Source organism: Dasypus novemcinctus, chromosome 6 (genome assembly GCF_030445035.2).
Source record: "Dasypus novemcinctus isolate mDasNov1 chromosome 6, mDasNov1.1.hap2, whole genome shotgun sequence".
In the NCBI taxonomy this organism is placed as follows: domain Eukaryota; kingdom Metazoa; phylum Chordata; class Mammalia; order Cingulata; family Dasypodidae; genus Dasypus; species Dasypus novemcinctus.
The window spans coordinates 79,242,831-79,262,916 of record NC_080678.1 but is presented as its reverse complement, the minus strand read 5'-3'; the positions used below and the strand labels follow the sequence as shown (position 1 = coordinate 79,262,916).

Below are 20,086 nucleotides of genomic sequence, written 5' to 3'. Positions count from 1 at the left end.
GCCTTGGCCAGGAGCCCATGCACCCCCCAGCCTACCCCCCACCCCTCTTTACTCGGGGCTCGGGCACCCTCCCCTCTTCTCCCTGCTGGGCCTGTCAGCAGGCCCCTCTCCACAGAGCCTGAGCAGGGGCGTAGAGTCCCGTTAAACTGCAAGCCTGAGGGCTCCCCGGCTGCCCGCTGAACCTTCTGCTCACTTTCTGGATTTTGCTCGTCTGGAGTGGTTCTGCCCACCAGTTACTTTTCATTAGGCATTCATTAGGACTAATGAGGCAACCTTTAATAAAGGGCTCCTGAGTTTTGAATAAAAGGTCCTGTTATTAACACAAAGTACTGCCCTAATTAGAGGTTTGGAGACATGCATTTTGGCCCTCTAGTAATCATAATTATAATTATGAGGATAATTATACGCCTTGTGTTTTCTCTTGTGCCTTCCCCCAAAGCTACTGCGGTCCAGGTACCCGCGGGTGCTAGAGAACACAGTGCTCGTCCCAGCTGCCGTCCAGATGTTGATGGGGAGAGGCAGTAATAGACACCTGGGCACATTCTTGACACAAGGGACAGTCCAGCAGGAAGGTCCCCGAACCTGGGTGTGGATCTTCCTGCCCTCGGGTGAGCGTTTAAGCACCGCTTCCTGATGTTTGCAGAGGGGATAGTTCCCACAGCACAGCGCCGCAGAGCCTGAAGCAGGCCGGGTCGTGGTGGCTATTACTCCCCTCCCTCCCTGTGTCCAGGTGGGAGGTAGACGAGACAGGGTGGAGATTTGTCCCCAGACGTCTGGGCACCTGTATCTCCTGCCCCTTGTATGTACACATGGACGGTGGAGAGCTGTTCCCAAGACCCCGCCCTCCCCTCTCAGCGGGGGGTGGAGTCCCGGTGCTGTGCTCACTGGCATAACACCCCAGCAGGGCCCCTCCATCCCTGGGTGCCTTGGCCGTCAGTGGCGTCCAGCCCATTCTGAGTCCGAGCCTTCGTGGTGTAGCTCCTCCCACACATACCAGCTTCCAGGTCACAGGGCTGGAGTGCCCAAGGACAAAGAAACCACGGGATGTTGCAGGGCACAGTGTGGCACCGTGGATATTTGCGGAGAGTGAATGAAGAGGCAGGTGGGGTGGATTCCGGGGCCCTCGGCATCCTGCTGGTGTCAGGGTGGTGTGGCCCTGCATTTGTGTCGCTTGGCAGGGGGCTTGTATGTTGCTGGAATTGGAGACCTGCAGAGTGGAGTGGTGCGAGGGTGGGTGGCATGTGGCTGGTCAGGGTGGGAGGAGCGAGGCAATGGGCTGGGCATTCCTGGGCTGATCTGCTCGCGGAAGATGGGCTGCTTTGCAGAGGTCCCTTGGAAATAAACCGAATGGCTTTAGGGCTTTGTGACTCTTCGCCATTCTTTGTGGTAGGTTGTTTAATTCTGTTTACTTCTGGGTTTTTGTTTGATCTTAAATATTTAAGTTCTAATCCTATCTAGAGTTTATTTTGATTCTTGGGTTAATTGAGAATATCTCTTTTGTTTTCACAAAATTGTTAGTTGGTTATCCTAATATCAGTTGAGTAATCTTTCCCTTCCACAGTTTATTTGTGAGGCCTCTTTAGCATTTGTAAATTGTTCCATATTATTTCTGGACTATATTTTATGGACTATATACTCTCTTTCAGTGATGCTTTTTTCCTCTTGTCACTCCGTTTTAATATTGGTTATCACCCTACTGCCTTCTCTTTTTGAGAATCCTGCTTGCTCTTTTCCCCTTTTGAACTTTAAAACCATTAAACCTTTTTGGGATTTGGGTAGGAATTACATGAAACAATCTATAAGCCAATTCCTTAAAAATATCAACATTTCACTATTTTGACTTCTCATCCATGAACACATTTTATAACTTCACATACAAATCTCTTCATATGGGTCAGATATATATTCCCTTACAATTATTTCTAGATATGTTCTTGTTGCTATTAAGAATAAGATCTTTAAACACTGTATGCTGTTGCTGGCATGTAGGAATATTATTGACCTTTGCCTATTTATTTTGATTAGCCACTTTGCTGAGCTTCTTTTAAATTCTAATAGTTTGTTAGATTGTTGTAGAATTTGAGAGAGGTTCAATTATTTGCATTTAGAAAGGCCAGGAGTCAGGAATGATTTTGAGAAGGAAAAATGGTTTATTGACAGCCTGCCAGACTCAGGAGCTTTCTGTTGCAAATCCAAGCCCTGAACAAGAATTTTGAGTTCCTTTTACAGAGAGGAAAGGTCAAATTGTTCTTTGTTTCAGTGCTGAATAGGCTTGAATTCGCATATATTGCCCACATCCTAGGTAAGCTTTTAGCATGGATCTTATACATTCTAGATAAGCTTTTAGCACGTTTGGTTTGCATTTGCCTTGAATATTTAAAGTTTATAGAGTTTGCATTGCTAAACTGTTTCCTGGGACTGGAGTCGTTGCCATGGTCACCAAGGGCAGGACTGCAGCCTCTTACCGTCCCACACCCACAAGTCACAGACCGCTTAGGTTATCTACAAAGAGATGAAGAGCCTCCCACCCATAGCCCACATCGAGATGACTATCGTGCATTTCTGAGGCTACTCTGTCATTTCGTATACCCATAGTAACTATTTCCTCTGTTTTCAGTGTTTATGCTTTCTGTTTCATTGGCTAGAGCTTCCACGACCATATTCAGGAATACTGGTGATTGAACACATCCTTCCTTTGCTTTGTTTTAAAGGAAAATCTTCTGATGTTTTCCCCATGCTGCAGTTGACATGTTGATGAGAGCTGTCAGTCTTTATTGAAAGTGGCTGGTAAAATTTACATCCACCACAACAAAATCTCCTTTTAGCCCTTTATGCATCGGGCTCACTGGGGGGCCTCATTATTTGAAAGTCTGTGCTCTGTCTAGAGTCCCAGCTTGCTCTAAACCCTAAGCCTGCAGAGCTGCTCTGCTTCCAGCTCAACCCTTGGTCTGTCATCTCTCCTGAGACCTCTTCCCCCGGCAGGATGCCCCACGCCCTGACAGAAAGCTGGAGCCTGACATGTGGCAGCAGCAGGGCTGGGGTCCTCTAGAGCCACACTGGGTCCCGGGAGGTGTTCGAGACACCTCATGCTACGTTGCCTGTGGGGGAGCCCTGTGGATGAGGGTCCTATGGTCTTTTGCCTGTACCTCCTTTCCCCTTTGCTTTTCTCAAACTACTTCAGTGAGATTGCCTGTGCCCCTGCCCTGGCCCCAAGCCTGCTGGAGCCCTGCTGTCCTGTGGGAAGCAGACACAAAGAGATGAACGCACTACAGGGTGAAGCGCTCTCACAGGCTTATATGAGACTCGAGGCTGGGGCAACCAAGTGCTTGGGGCAGTCCGGGAAGGCTTCACGGAGGAAGTGACGTTTGAGCTGGGTCTTGGAGCAAGAGTAGAAATTCTATGAGGCGGATGAAAAAGAAGGGCTTTGAGGCTGGGGAACAGTCTGCAGTGGTTTAGAGGCCTGGGGGAGTCAGCCTCTTTGGGAAAAGCTGAGTTTGCTGAGAGATGTGGGCAAGTGCTATCTGAGTCGGTGAGTGTTCCTGGGGTTCAGGGCTTGGGGCGCAATCACCACCAACAGGGGTGGCCAATGCAGACTTCTTGAAGAGGTAGCATGGGAGCTAGCCTTGAAGCATAGAGCATTTGGATGGACTGGGAAGGGGAGGAGAGAAATAGCATTTGTAGCATTCCCGCCACGTACCTTCCAGCCCCTTCGTTAGTCCTTATTTCATTACATTTGATTTTCCCGTCAGCCCTCCTGAGTAGATGATGCCCCCATTTTATAGAAGAGGACACTGAGCTTCATGGAACTCACCCAACAGAGGAGCTGGACAGCCTAATTTCTGAGGCTTCTTGCTTTTGGTCTCCTTGCTGCCATATGTATATATAACTGTATTGAGATGTAATTCATATACCAGACAATTCGTTCATTTTAAGAGTATAAATGTTTTTATTTTTTTAAAGATTTATTTATTTCTCTCCCCCTGCCCCCAGCTGTCTGCTCTCTGTGTCCATTTGCTGTGTGTTCTTCTGTGACCACTTCTATCCTTATCAGCTACACCAGGAATCTGTGTTTCTTTTTGTTGCGTCATCTTGCTGTGTCAGCTCTCCATTTGTGCAGCACCGTTCCTGGGCAGGCTGTACTTTCTTTCGCGCTGGGCAGCTCTCCTTATGGGGTGCACTCCTTGCGCGTGGGGCTCCCCTACATGGGGACACCCCTGTGTGGCAGGGCACTCCTTGCACACATCAGCGCTGCGCGTGGGCCAGCTCCACATGGGTCAAGGAGGCCCGGAGTTTGAACCGCGGACCTCCCATGTGGTAGGCGGACGCCCTATCCATTGGGCCAAGTCCCACTTCTCCTAAGTGGTTTTAGTATATTCACAGAGTTGTGCAGTTGTCATCTTATTCCAATTGGGAACATTTTCTTTTATTACTCCCAAAAAGAAACATTATACACCTCAACTTTCACTCTCCAGTGCTCCCTCCCCCCAGCCCTGGCAACCACTAGTCTGATCTCTGTCTCTAAGGATTTGTCTGTTCTGGAATTTCATATAATTTGTGGTCCTTTGTGGCTGCTTTCTTTCACTTAGCATAATGTAATGTTTCAGGCTCCATCGCTGTTGTAGGAGGATCAGTACTTCTCTCCTTTTTATGGCTGCGTAATATCCCACTGTATGGACATCAGCATTCTGTTTATGCATTCATCAGGTGACAGACATTTGGTTTGTTTCTACTTTTTGGCTATTGTGAATAATGTTGCTATGAGCATGCACGCACATGTTTTTGTGTGAACAGATGTCCTCTTGGGTACATGCCTAGGAGTGGAATTGCTGGATCATATGGTAACCATATGTTTAACCATCCAGGGAATGGCCCGACTACTTTCCACTGGGCAGGGCTTGCTGCAGAGTGATGGGACTGGGTAGGTCAGACCACCAAGTCCATGTGAGTTGCCTGCTTGTGAAGAGGGAGACTGTCGTGAAGTGCTCCTAAGACAACAGCCTCATCGTTGCGTCCTTGATGATTCCAAAGGGCCTTGTGGGTGCGCAGGGCCTCAAGGGAGGCTGCGAATGTGGCTCTGCGTTCCGCTAGGCAGGGCAGGCGGCTGCCACCGCAGAGACGCTGTAAGATAGCCTCTGTTCAGGCGAAGAGGAAGGCTCCTGGGAGAGGGAGGCGGGGTCTCCAGCTGCTGCGGGGAGACAGGTGGGAGGGGAGGGAGGTTGGGGCCTGTGTGGGTTTGGGGCAGGTTCTCGGGCAGCTTCCGCTGACAGCTGGGCCCTGTCTTTTGGCTGCAGACCTGGCCGAGTGCAAGCTGGTGTCCTTCCCCATCGGCATCTACAAGGTCCTGCGGAATGTCTCCGACCAGATCCACCTCATCACGCTGGCCAACAATGAGCTCAAGTCCCTCACCAGCAAGTTTATGACCACGTTCAGTCAACTCCAAGGTAGGCCCTGCTCAGGCCAGGACGGGTGGGCCCTCGTCCTTCAGGCCCAGGCCCTGTCGGGGGCGTGTCGCCAGGGTCCGTCCCCGACGGGCCAACACCCGTGAGAGCATCTCCAGGGCTTCAAGGCTGGACCTGTGTCCTCCCTGCGGCCTGAAACCCTGTAAGGGTCATTCCTGCCTCTAGCCGGCTGGTGAACCAGATTGGCCATGGGTCAAGAGCGTGTATCCCGGCGTGATTCTTTTGTTCTGAACAGACCAGCAAGCTGTTTGGGGTTCTTAGGCCCAGGATTCTGGGTAGACTTGAATGAGGCTCTTTCTCACCCTCCAGTCTAGCTCTGGTCTCCCATGCTGCTTTCTCAGTTCAGGAGTGACAGGTGTTTTTTTTTTCTCCTGGGCACACATAGAGTGAGGGACAAGGTCTCTTGGCAGGGAGATGGGCCAGGGACTGGCAGGTGGCTCCTTCTGTCCTGCTGCAGGTGTCCACTGCTGCTCAGCAACTGGCAGACCTTGGAAATGAGGGGGGGGGCGGGAAGATGCAGGTACGGGCCAGGAGGCAGAGGAGAGGTGGTGCCTGCCTTCTGGAGTTCTCTATCTGATAGAGGCATGAAAAGGAAGGGTGCGAGATCCTCTTTAGAGGAACAAATACACAAAGCACAAGGGACTGCTGTGAACACGCCTCACGTAGCTGCCTGGGCTGGGCAGGCTTCCCAGAGGGGTGGGCAATGGGCGGAGCCCAGAAGGGAGAGGTCCAGAAGGGAAGAGGCTTGAACGGCGGCTGAGTTGGAGCTGCAGGCAAGGCCTGGAGAGGCCGCCTGGCAGGTGCAGGCAGAGGGCAAGGAGGAGGGGTTGGTCTGTGCAGTTGTTTCTGAATGACCCTCACAGAACTCACTGCCTTTTAACTTGAAAAGCTAAAGCCATTATTCCTGGAAGGGGGAGGCACTCCTGGGGCAGGGCTTGTTTTCCCCAGAGACACCTGTGGGTCTTTTTACCCTGGCTGCTTTGTCTGTCCTTCCTTTCCTGGTAGCTGCTTTTTAAAACAGGTGAGACAGGTTCTCACAGCCTGCAGGTCCCTGGACCAGGAGGTCCCCTCCCTGGCTGAAATTAGAATCACTTGAGGAGTTTTTCTGCAAACACTGTTGCCTTAGCCCAACCCTAAGCCGAGTTGAATTGGAATGCCTGGTTGTGGGTCTGGGCTTAAGCATTTGTTAAAACCTACAGTGGTCATTTTAAAGTACCAACACCCAAGGTTGAGAACCATCGTTCATGGGTCATAAACGTAAATGCCTAAGAGACATTGAGTATGTAAGTAGCAAGTGACTCAGATTAGGTATAAACAATAGGGAGTGGTGAGGACTGTGGCAAACCAGAGCACAGACCTGTCTGAAAGGAGCAGCCACCATTTGGCTTCAGCTGGGTATGCTGAACACAGATGGTGTTTCGTTCTCCTGGTTGTTTTATTTAATAGCAGCTGGATAGGCATTTCATGTGAATTTTCCCAATTTCTACCTAATATGAGGGCTAATAAGACACATCTGCAAGCTAAATTTAGCTCATGAGCCACTGGCTTGTCCATTTCATGTATATGGAGAAGATCGGGGAGGGGAAAGGACTTGAGCAGTAGATCCAGGCCTGGAGCCCAGGTCACCCTCCTCCCAGCCAGGGCTGCACTTCAGGCCACTTGCCTTAGCTCAAGGGGCCCTAGTGCTGTATCCAGCCACTGGAAGTGGACACTTGCTTTCCAGAGGCTAGAAAGATAGAAAAGGGATATTGGGGGGGGCAGTCTGGAGCCCCCAGGAAGGGTACATTCAGCCAAGGGGCTTCCTTTGGGTGAGAGGAGAGTTCATATATGCTTTCATGCATTAAGACTTCTCTTGAGCACCTGCTGTGTTCCAGACCAGAGTTTGGAGGCAGGGAAACAAAGACGGTGCCTAAACCAGGGCCTGTTGACAACGCCAAGGGCCACAGTCGTGGCACAGACAAAACACTGGGGTGCTGGGAAGAGGAGTTAGTTCTTCCTGAGGGTGGTGTGGGAAGGGGCTGGTGAGCGTGGAAGCCAGAGCTCTCAAAGACCGTGCCATCTGGGCAGCGCCCCGTGGCGGGCAGCCTCCTCTGGGGGCACAGTGCCGATGGTGGGAGCGGGCTGTGTGTTCGCGCCTTGGCCTGGGAACTGCGCGTCGGCACAACACCCTCCTGGTCGGAGGTCTGTGGGTGGAGGTTGTTCGAACTCCTTCCCGCAAGGTCCCTGACTCCCCGACACTGCCTCAAATTACAGAGGACAGGCCCCCTAACTGGATTTCCAGTTAGGGTCGGGGTTAGGGTTGGGGATGATGGGGACGATGGGGATGATGAGGATGAGGGGGACAATGGGGACGATGGGGATGATGGCGATGATGGGGACGATGAGGATGATGGGGATGATGGGGATGATGGGGATGATGGGGGTGATGGGGATGATGGGGGTGATGGGGACAATGGGGACGATGAGGACGATGGGGATGATGGGGGTGATGGGGATGATGGGGGTGATGGGGGTGATGGGGACGATGAGGACGATGGGGATGATGGGGACGATGAGGATGATGGGGATGATGGGGGTGATGGGGATGATGGGGGTGATGGGGGTGATGGGGACGATGAGGATGATGGGGATGATGGGGGTGATGGGGACGATGGGGATGATGGGGATGATGGGGACGATGAGGATGATGGGGATGGATGGGGATGATGAGGACGATGGGGATGAGGGGGATGATGGGGACGATGGGGATGAGGGGGATGATGGGGACGATGGGGATGGGGATGATGGGAACGATGGGGACGATGGGGATGGGATGTGTGGCCGAGGGCAGGAGGGGCAGGAGCTGAGAGTCCCACTTGGCTCCCATGGAGGTGGCGCAGGGCCTTTCTTGTGGCTTCTCTTTCAAACAGAGGAGCCTTCTTCGTTTGGAGAGGACGCTTGGACGGGCCATACTGGGTTCTGTGTGCAGCCTGCCAGTGCCCTCTTCCGGGTTCCTAATGGAACTGGGGCTGCCTCGGTGCTGCCTTCCTGCCTGGCAGGCTGTCTTCCTTGGATGCCCAGGGAGCTTGTTTCTGCCGGACTTGTGGCCTCCACCATGGGGGGTCATCTTTCAGATGATGCCCTTCACCCATTTTATGGGGGGCAAAAGCAAGACCTGAAAAAGCCAGTGGCAGAAATGCAATCCGCCTGACGGGCCGGAGGCCTGTGCTTTTCTTGGCAAAGAGAGTGGCTCCCCACGTCCAGCCGTGGCTCCCCTGGCTCACCTCCTACGTCCACGCACCAGGCTCCTCGCTTCCTCCCCGTGCAGCCATTCAGCTCTTGGTACTGTGTCCTGGGCCTGCAGGCCGTGCTCGTGAGCACCTCGCACGAGAGCCCAAACTCGCAGGGCACTTAGCAGGCCTGGGTCTGTGCCGAGTGTCACATGCTTTACCTCATTTTATCCTCATAGCAGCTCAGCGTGGGTCCTGATAAGAAAATTAAGACCTACCCCTTGCCCTCGAGGAGCTCACAGTCTGGGGGGAGGCAGGTGTTTAAGCAAAGCATGACAATGTGAGGGGGCCCTGAGGAGGCAGAGCTCCTTTCTGCTTTGGGTGGGTGGGGAGTCAGAAAACAACTGGGGAAATGACTTAAAGTGGGATTTGACAGATGAATAAGAATTGGCCAGATGAATAAGGGAGCATCATCTGGGAACATGGGAGGTGTGTCTGGAGAATGACTAGAAAAATGGTACAAGACAATGTCACGGGGCAAAGAAGTACAATGTGTCATCAAGGATTGGCCTGAGGAAACCAGCTGCCCAAGCAGGAACGTTTAGGAAGGGTCCTGGGAGGTGGGATGGGTTGGGCCTTGTGGAAGAAGCAGACAAAAGCATTGAGGCAAGAGATGCAGCAGGAGTCAAGGGGGCCATGGACGAAGGCACCAGCTGACCAGGCAGGAGAAGGTCTCGCCAGCTGGGTCCATGTCAGGCAGGTTGTCCTTACCCAGATCCCGAGGAAGGTCGTGAGGTGGGCGAGTTCTCTCACCCTGCGGGCCCGGCCAGCTGAGGGTGCGGTGGCGCTCTGGCGCCTGCACCTGGCCTTGCTCTGCGACCTTGGCAAAGACCAGCTGGCTTAGAGGCCACCACAGCTGGAGGGAATCAGGCCTGACAGGGCCCCGAGGGAGAGGGCTCGTCATTAGGCGTTGAGCGGTCGCCCAGCCCTCCAGCAGTGTGGAGTCGAGATAGTCTCTCAGGCCCACAGCTCGTAGTATGCTGGGATTTTTCAGCAGCAACAGGGTTCTTTTCCTCTCTCTAACATTTACCCAAGTACGTGCGCTCTCCCTGATGTGCTGTGGGCTCCTCCACAGCGTCGGGGCCTCGCGTGCCAGGCCCCATGGAGGCCCCGTGTTGGGGCCTGTCTGTAAATGGACTGCTCACCAGAGAGCCTGTTGTCTTCCCCACAGGGTGTCCCCATTCCTCTCACCAGCTCCTTTGTTTGCTTCCCGGGAAGATGTGGTAATTTTCCTCATTACCTCAGCAGTTAGGCCAGGTTGCCAGGACGCTCCACGCTCCACGGCTGTGTCTTCACCCTCGGCAGGCAGCGCCGTAACAGATGGGCTGCACCAGTCCCCTTCTGCACTCTCTGGGGAGTGGCCTTCTCTTCCGAGGGTCTCTGATAAGTCTGGTGCCTGGTGGAGAGTGTGGGCAAAGGGCATCGGGAAGCTAGCATGAAGAAACTGGGTTAGCACAGACAGGAGCGGGGGAAAGAAAACAGAGCTGGCCTTTCTCTTCCTCGGGTCAGACCTTCAAAACAGTCGGGAGGCTGGGGAGGTGTTGGGGAGCTGGCGGCGGGTGTATGCTGATGGGACAGCGTATGGCGGGGCCCAGAAGGGTGTGTTTCCAGTTTCCTGGGGACAGAGGAGGACAGGGTCCTGGGCACCCTAAATGACCCAAAGCCAGGAGAGCAGACAGTCCTGAGGGAAGGCCGTCAGGAAGGAGCCGGGGCAGCCTTGCTGATCCTTCCCCACTCCCTGCCTTGCTTTGGTCCACGCTTTACTTTTCCTGTGCAGCCGGACAGAGGAGGAAAGAAGAGGGTCCCAGACATTTGCTGAGTAAGCTGGGCAGACATTGAAGCTTTGCAGTGCTCCAGAGACGTTGCTGTGTTTAGTCTGGGATTGGGCAGGTCCACTGTCAGGGGTGCACATTTTCTGGTACCTGCCGCTGGAATAGTAGGGCCTGGGAAGGTCCAAAATGCTCAGATTATCCACAAGAGGCAGCCCCCATTGCTGATGACCAAGTGGTCACGAGGGTGTGGCCTTCTGTGTCATTTTTGCCATAGTCCCCAAGGGCATCTGGCCCCTTTGGGTTACCAGCTGACCTCAGGGGGGCAAAGGCCAAACTGTCAATAAATGATGCCCGTGCACATGCTTCCCGGGGTGGGTCAGCCCTCCCTAGTGGAGAGTTAAAGGAACCCAAGTGCCATGGGCTTTTCAGCAGCCTTAGGATCGCATGTCAGATTGCCGAGGCCAGCAGTGTGAACATTTTAAGACTGTTGCTGTAGACTGACGTCATCCAGCCCCGATGCTGGCCCTGAGCCTGGGGACCCACCAGGAGTGAAGAGCTGTGGTCAGGCTGGCCCAGGACCACAAGCTGAGAGGCTGGGTGTTTAGAGCACTGCTGCTGGGTTCAAATCCAGTTCCGGGTCTGGACATCTCCTTCTACCCCTCTGGACCCACCGGCCATCCTGATCCTGGCCCTGGGGGCTGATCATCCACAGGTTCTGTTGCCTGCTGGCTGTGGTTGGGTCCAGCTCATGGGGAGGCCCAGCAGGAGATGGGGAGAAGGGAGGGGAATATACGGCCACCTCCCTGTGGGGTCCCCCTTGGGCTGGCTGTGTTTTGTCCACAGGTCACTTCTCTCAGTGACGCCTCTGCGTGACTCTCTCCTGGTTTCCTTTGGGTGGTGATGGCGCCACTGCTGCTAACCCTTGCTTGCTGCAGGATCCCCTGTGACTCCCCTACAACCTCCCAGGCCTCGGTAGATGGTTACCTGCTTGACTTACCCTGATTAGAGCACCATCGGTTCCCAATTTGGGACCCTCACTGGTGCTGCCACTTTCTAGCTCTGTCACTGTGGGCAAGTTGTTTATTTAACTGTTCTGTGGCCTCAGTTTCCCCCTTGGTACAATGGAATAGTAATGATAGTAGTCTCTACCTCCTGGGACTGCTGTGAAGATTAAATAAGTACTGCCCGGCACAGTACCGGGCAACGTAGCAGCAGGTGTTCCCTAGTTCAAACCACCAGTGGGAGTGGAATGTGTACACCGTTTTGCATCTTGCTTAATTTTTAACCTAAGAATGTATCTTAGAAATTGGTCCACGTCAGTACAAGAGCAGCCTTATTCTTTTCTCTGGGTGCAGGTTTTGGATCTGCCTCTGTTAGAAGCGCCTCTCACCCTTGGCTTCTGTCTACCCCAAGGAGTGGGTGTGGCTTTCAGAACTGCATTTTCCTTACACCTCTGAGCCCTGATGGCAGCACGTGCCTCTGTGCCCAGCTTCCTTAGTGCTGACGTGGCCCATCCGAGGGACTCATGTTACCCCACCCCACCGAAGGACTCTGCCGGGCCGGGGTTCCTTGCAGGCAGGGACAGCAGTCTCTCGTTGACGTGGGTTGGAGCTGACGCCCGGGGTACCGGATCAGCAGGCAGTTTTGGAGCTGGCACAGCCCATCGCTGAGCGGCTGCGCAGGCACTGCAGGCCGGCTTCACGTGTCCCGTAACAGAATCAGCGGGGCCTCGTCTTTCTGCCGGTGTGAATCTGAGGCCTCTGAGTCAGTCTTGGCTGTGGTCCAAGATAAGGACAATGTGGGAAGTCATAAGAGGAACTTGGGGAAGGAGAGGGCGATTAAATGGACATCGGAAACCACAGTTCAGGACAACAAATAAAGAAATGTCACGACTGGCTGGGGCTGCTCCTGGACGGGGGCTTGGGAGAACCTTGCGAGTGAGATGAAGAGGGGCTTTAACCCCACAGCATATGGGCCATTTTGGGAGCCCAGGTTGTCTGACTCTGAAACCCGACACAAGAGAGCAGGAAGAAACCTTCGGAGCCCCCCTAATGCAACCCCTCTGGGACCAGAGGCTCTCAGCCCTCCCTGTTCCCTGCGGGGGGTGGGAGATGCTGGGCAGACAGCCTGGCTGTTGTGCCCAAGGGCTGCAGTAACAGACCCAGACCAGGCTGTGGCTGCGTCAGGAGCTCAGCACACCGGCTGGCCCAGTGGCCGGGCCAGGGCCACACTGTCGTTGTGCTTAAGTGGAGGCAACAGACAGAACCCCAAGTGCCCAAGGTGGGGCTGTGTGGGAGATAAAAGAGAAAACAAAGGCATCAGTCACTTTTGATTAGTCTCTCTGGACCTCAGTTTCCCTGTATGAGAAATGGGAGGAAAGGCATACTCTAGGAGTTTTGTGAGGTTGGAGATAATGCACACGAGAGCCCTGCCTGGGGCTTGGAGCACGGAAGGTGCTTGGGGAGGGTGGTTCTGATGTGGGGCTGGTAGTGACCCCATGGGGCTCAGACATGTCCATGACCATCTCTGCCACGTAGTCAGGAGGACAGTCCCGATGTGGAAATTTTTGGGGTCTCTGCAAATAGAACTGTCGAGATCCCCAAGTCCAGGCCTTCCCGTTTGGGGACCCATAGGCCCAGAGGGGAGAAGTGGCTTGTGCCCTCCATCCAGGCAGACGTGACACAGGACCTCAGCTTGGGTCCCTGGTCCTCAGTCAGGCTCTTTCCCATGGAAACAGGCAGTTTAGCCACCCGAAGGTTGACTGATCCTGTGGGAGCATGTTGTATATGTATTTGTACCCTACCTTACTGCACAGAGGATTTGTGGAGCTTGTGAGAGGGCAGCTTGGCACAAGGATAGACCTCTGCTGGGCCGTGACTTCCAGAAGTAAACCTGGATGGCTGGGGAGAGCATGCGCTCCTGCCCACATGCCTCCCGTCAGGAGGCTTGCCCTCTTCTGCCCAGTTCGAGGCCTTTTCCTGGACAGTGTCCCTCTCCTGGGGCTCAGGTCTGGCCTACCTGTGAGGTGGCACTTTGACATCTTTGGTGGAACTTAGCATACTCTTTGAACTTCATTAAGTTCCAGGAATTGGGCGCAAAGCCAGAACTTTGACAGGAGTGAGGAGGTTTCTTTCTCAAAGAATCTGCTCTTTGCCCTTCCCCCAGGAGGGGGTCTGGAAGTAGCTCCGTGCTGTGGTTCCCACAGAGAAATTTATCCACCCAAAACCTACCAGATCTACTATTAACAGCTTGACACTCATACATTTGACAACTTAGAAGAAACGGACCAGTTCATTAAAAACCACAAACTACAAAAAAACAACCAAGATGAAGGATACACAAAGATTCTCAACAAAATATTAGCAAATCAAATCCAGCAATTTATTTAAAAAAGTTATTGTCCTGGCCAAGTGGGGTTTATTCCAAGTGTGCAAGGCTGGTTCAGCATTTGAAAATCAGTTAGAATGCACCATATCAACAACCTGAAAAAGAAAAATCATATGATCATGTCATTTGACACAGTGAAAGCATATGACAAACTACTGCCCCCATTCATGATTTAAAAAACTCTTTGCAAACTAGGAATACAGCAGGAACTGCCTCAACTTAGTAAAGAGCATCTACAAAACCCCTACAATTAACATACTTGATAATGAAAAACAAGGCTTTCCTCCTAAGATGGGGAACAAGGAAGAATGTTTGTTCTCATCCTGGAATATGACTGCAATAAGTCACTGCAATAACACAAGAAAAAGAAAGAAAAGGCTACAAATTGGAAAGGAAGAATAAAACTGTTGCTATTTATAGATGATATAATTGTCTATATAGAAAATCCCAAGAATCTACAAAACAAACAAACAAGCAAACCTCCTAGAACTAACAAATGAGATCAGCAAGTCCTAGGACACAAATTGACTAGGTCTTGCTTGTCTCCTCCTCAGAATGCTTTCTCTGGTTTCCCATCTCCTTGGAGTAGAACCCAGTATCTTCCCTGTAGTCATCAGTTTCTCTAGGGAAACAGAACCAACAAGGGGGAAAAAAAAGAAAAAAAAATATGTATATATACAGACACACATACATATATATATATGTATGTAAATATTATAAGTGTTTATAAGAATTGTCTCACGTGGCTGTGGAGATGGGCAGCCCAAAAGCTGGGAACTCCCGAACTCCCGAGAAGGTTTTCGATGAATTCCCCAGGAGAAGCTGGCTGGCTGAAGTAGAGATGGAAATTCTCTCTTCTGACTGCTGAAATCAGTCCTTTTAAAGGCTTCAAGTGATTGGATGAAACTTATCTCATTGTTAAAGGCAGTGTCCTCAGTTGATAGTAGATATAATCAGCCATAGATGTACTCAATTCACTGATAATTTAAGTCCACAGAACGTCCTCACAGTAACAGTCAGGCAGTGCTGGCTTGACCAAACAGCTGGGCACCATCAGCTGGCCAGGTTGACACATGAACTTGACATCACATTCCTCAGGCCTCCGAGGCCCTGCATAGCCTGGTTCTAGTCTCATCTCTACCACTCTTCCTCTCCTGCTCCCCGTTGCAGATGCACGGACCTCTTTTCTGTTCTTTGGACATGCCTAGTCCTTGTCTACCTCAGGGCCTTTGCACTGGTTTCCTCTGATAGCTCTACCTGGGCTCTTGGTACAGTTGGTTCCTTCTCACCTTTCACTCTGACCTTACATGCCTTCTCTGACCACGTAACAATCTGAAATGATCTTATTTATTTTCTTGTTTATTACTTTCTGCCCCAACTAATGGGTAAGCTTGTCAAGGGAGGGGTCTGGTTTGTCTGGTTCACCACAGTTTCCACACTGTCTAGCAGTACCTGCCCCATGGTGACTGCTGAGTGAGGGCAGACTGTTTTGGCATCACTGTGTGTGGTGGCCTCTTCTGCAGGCCATGTGTCACAGCTGTAGCCACCCTCTCTTCCTTTATTTCCCTTTTGACTTCTGCCTTTAATGTTAGCTTTCAATTTCCTCTCTGCAGAGATTCTGTAATCCATGAATTTTGTCCTTTTCTTACAGAATGGAAATTCCCTCCCATTTTGGGGGTATATTTCACTTTTCAATGATTGTTCCTTTTTCATGTTCAAGTACAAGAGTGAGCACACAGTAGGTTTTTAATGAATATCTGTTATTTGTACAACAGGCTTTAGCTCTCGGGGCACTATCTCAGTTGATCATCACAGCCTTGTCGTGACCTGGGCAGGCAAGACCTCCTGAGGCCAGCGGGGAGAGGGGGGCCTGGCGACCTGGGGGCAGTTAGAACAGAACCAGGTCCTCCTGTTCTTCTCCTTCAGTCATTCACCACTAACCACGCAAGGATTTGCTAAGCATCTTCAGAGACAACAGGTACTGGCAGGACTCGGGTTGCGAAGCTGGATAAAGCAGGGTGCTGGAATGGCCCCCTTCTCTTGGGGAAGCAGGTCCTCCCTGAGGCAGTACAGTGATGCGGTGAGGGCTCGGGCTTTGGGTTTTGGTGGTGGAGGGACGGGGAGTGTTGTTGGAAAAGGAAAGTCACATATCTGGGGAGAGTGTTTGGGGTTTGTGTGGTCTTGGGCAAGTTATTTAATCTCACTGTGGTTTTGTCAACTGTCAATCAGGGATATTGGGTTATAGTAAAACTAAAATGATTATTACATTTAAACCCTTAGAACAAGTACCTGGAACCTAATAGTGCTCAATAAAGTTTAGCTGTTATTATGGCTTTTTGTTCTAAGTCCCATACTCAATGAGCTAAACTGGAATCCAGCAGAACAACTCTGTCCTGGGAACTCCTCGCTCAAGCCCGGTACTTCACCACGCTCTCAGCGCAGCAGGGGCCTGAGTCACGGAAGCGGGGCTGACCCTCCCCTTCCCTGAGCGGATTAGGGCCCCCTTTGCAGCTGAGTAATGGAAAGCCTCCCTTTCCACCCCAGTTTCAATGCAGAGCCTTTGATTATTCCAGTGCCGTTAAGCCGCTGAATGCCCAGGGTCCAGGCCCTGCCTGCTCAGCCTCTGCACCTGCTGTGCCTTTTGCTTTTCAGAAAAACTTCTCAGCTTGCAGAGAGGCCTTCTCCCAGACTGAGCCAGCCCTTCCATGCAGGGGAACCATTCCTTAGAGTGGGCCACTAAAGAAAGGCTGGACGTCAGAGAGCAGCCTTCCCTGGGCGCTGGGCCAGGGAGCTGATTATATATCCACATGTCCCTTAGTTTTTAAAGCAGTGTTCTTCAGAGATGGGTACACCAAGCAATGACTTGGAAAGCTGTCTAAGCTCTATTAAGTGAAGAAGCAGGTCTGAAGACGGTACGGTCTGTGATTCCATTTTTGCTTAAAAAACAAAACTATACATTAATTAGTGTACCCATATTAAGCATGGAAGAATGTATACCAAACTGTTAACCTTGGTTCTTTCTAGGGATGAGAATACATGAAATTTTCATTTTTCTATGTTATCTTTTTTTTTTTTTAAGATTTTATTTACTCCCCACCCTGTTGTTTTTCATTTGATGTGTCTGTTTGTCTTCCTTGTTTCTTTAGGAGGCACCAGGAGCTGAACCCAGCACCGGAGGTGCCTAATCACTTAAGCCACCTCCGCTCCCTGCTTTGTTGTGTCTCTCATTAGGTTTTTCCTTCCCGTGTCTCTTGTTTCATTAGCCTGCTGCATCAGCTCACCATACCTACCCATCACGTCAGCTTGCTATCTTCTTCAAGAGGCACCAGGAACCTCTCTGCTCCCTGCTTTGTTGTATTCATTACTGTGTTTTTTCTTCTTGTGTCTGCTTGCTGCACCTGCCTATCATGTCAGCTTGCTGTCTTCTTTAGGAGGTACTGGGATTGGAACCAGTGACCTCCCATGTGGTAGGCAGGAGCCCAGTTACATGAGCTACATCTGCTTCCCTATGCTATCTATTTTTGTGATGTTTATAATTTTAGAATGAGTATGCACTGCTTTTATAAGCAGAAAATGCATTTAAAATTAAACTGTATGGGTCAGGATAGGCCAGGTTTGCCAAAATAATTGACAAATAATATCAAATCTCAAGGGCTTAAGACAATGAAGTTTTATGTCTTGTTCATGCACGTGTTCAACAGCAGGGGTTTCTGTCCCTCGACCTCTCTCAAGGACCCAAGTGTGGCTGGGCCTGTGCTAGAGGAAAGGGGGATGCAGCAAAGCATGCACTAGTCCTTAAAGCTTCCACTGGAAATGACCTTCATTTCTTCCACTGGCATTTCATTGGCCGAAACAAGTCTCAAGGTCACAATAAATTTAAGAGGGCAGGGAAGTGCAACCTCCATTGTGTCAAGAAGGATTAAGAGTAAAATATTTGTGAGCAGTGGGATAATTACCACTGATGTAGGCTATGGGTGGGGGGCTGTGCAACTCTTCATAGATAACCTAAGCTGTGTGTATCTGACGGTGGAAGCTGGAGCCCGGACCTTCGTAACCATGGCAACTACTCCAGTCCCAGAAAAACAATTAAACAATGTAAGCTCTATAAACTTTAAATATTCAGGAAAGATGCAAACCAAATATGTTAAAAACTTACCTGGAATATATAGGGTTCATGTTAAAAGCTTACTTGGAATGTATAAGGTTCAGGTTAAAAACTTACCCAGAATGTGGGGAATATGTGTTAATTCAAACTTATTGAGCACTGAAACAAAGCACCATTTAACTCTTTCTCTGTGTAAAAGCAACTTGAAAATCTTATTCGGGGCTCGGGTTTTTTGAGCAGAGAGCTCCTGAGCCCAGCCGGTAGTACATAAATTCTTTTTCCTTCCCAAAATTATTACTGAGTGCCTTTCCGCAATAACTGAAACTCTCTCGTCATCTATAATACCAGAGCAACCAAATGATACGCTAACTGTAAATACTAGCTTGAGTTCATGGGACTCTTTCTCCTCAGGTCCCTTGGCATAGACCAAGGCAAATGACAGAAGAGAGGTACCTGCCATGGTTTCACCAGGGACCACAACCGTGCGGCCCACGTGTTTAATTTTCTGAGGGTCTTGTTTGAGTTGACTGTCCCAAGGAGCATACCTGAAGCAGTGGCTCCCAGCTGGGCATGTGATGATGCATCAGCATCATCTAGGGAGCCTTTCCTACATACCCACCCCCCAGGAAAGCAGTATATGGGAAAGGAAGCGGATGTGGGAAAGGAAGCGGATGTGGGAAAGGAAGCGGATGTGGGAAAGGAAGCGGGTGTGGCTCAGGCGACTGGGCTCCCGCCTACCACATGGGAGGTCACTGGTACATCTTGGAGTCTCTCTTCGAGTTGGGCATCACAGGCTCAGAGGAGTCAGGTGTAACTCTCAGCTCTGAGCTTTGGAGAAGGTTTGAAGGTTTGGGGGCCAAGAGCTGAAGAGGGCCTTGGGGTCAGCTGGGAAGACAGCTGATGAAGAGTAGGGCCCGTGTGTGTGACGGCCTGGCTGGGTGGATGCCTGCTTGGTGCTGGCTCATGATGGGACTGAGGACTCGACCGTGACTTTTCCTGAGGAAACAGCTCCAGCGCCAACAAGGCCCTGAAATTTCTATCCATAGAGTGGGAAAGACGATAAAGCCAAAATACCAAATATCTCTTGGTGAAAAAACATTTCAGCAACATCTAAGTTTTAAGCAGTGTCCCTTTCTGAAACGACTCCAAGATAAACCAGCTGCAAAATTTATTTGTGGCAGCTGAAGAAGTCTCAGCCTTGTTTGTGTTGGGGTGTTGAGAGTCAGTAGGTAGAGTGGTTAAAAGTATGGACTCCTTAGCAGGCTACCCTGAGGTGGAAAAAAAACAACCCAGCTCTGTAAAATGGAACTAATGTGATTAATCCTGGGGTGAAGGCTGGTTTAACACCTAAAAAAATCATTGAATACAATACCCCTTATCGACAGACTCAAGGATTAAAACCACTTGGCTATCTAAACATATGCAGAAAAAGGTGATACAATTCAACACTCTTTCACAATAAAAACACTCAACAAACTATGAATAGAAGGAACTTCCTCAATCTGATAAAGAGCCTCCATGAAAAACTCAAGCTAACATGGTGCTTAAGGGACGAGACTGGCTGCTTCCCCCCTAAAGTCAGGATAGGCACGGGGATGCCAGCTCCCCCCTAAGGTCAGGATAGGCACGGGGATGCCAGCTCCCCCTAAGGTCAGGATAGGCACGGGGATGCCAGCTCCCCCTAAGGTCAGGATAGGCACGGGGATGCCAGCTCCCCCCTAAAGTCAGGATAAGCACGGGGATGCCAGCTCCCCCTAAGGTCAGGATAGGCACGGGGATGCCAGCTCCCCCCTAAGGTCAGGATAAGCACGGGGATGCCAGCTCCCCCTAAGGTCAGGATAGGCACGGGGATGCCAGCTCCCCCCTAAGGTCAGGATAGGCACGGGGATGCCAGCTCCCCCCTAAGGTCAGGATAGGCACGGGGATGCCAGCTCCCCCTAAGGTCAGGATAGGTACGGGGATGCCAGCTCCCCCTAAGGTCAGGATAGGCACGGGGATGCCAGCTCCCCCTAAGGTCAGGATAGGCACGGGGATGCCAGCTCCCCCCTAAGGTCAGGATAGGCACGGGGATGCCAGCTCCCCCTAAGGTCAGGA

The 20,086-nt window shown here is 51.2% G+C and overlaps 1 protein-coding gene across 1 annotated transcript in view; it reads left to right on the top strand.

Moving 5' to 3' along the window:
- Positions 1–20,086, top strand: part of LOC101447632 (neuropeptide FF receptor 1) — a 144,572-nt gene that overhangs the window by 52,370 nt on the left and 72,116 nt on the right. The window contains exon 3 of the mRNA XM_071215554.1: positions 5,292–5,441. Coding sequence (XP_071071655.1) covers positions 5,292–5,441 — 150 coding nt within the window. The remainder of the gene's footprint in view (positions 1–5,291; positions 5,442–20,086) is intronic.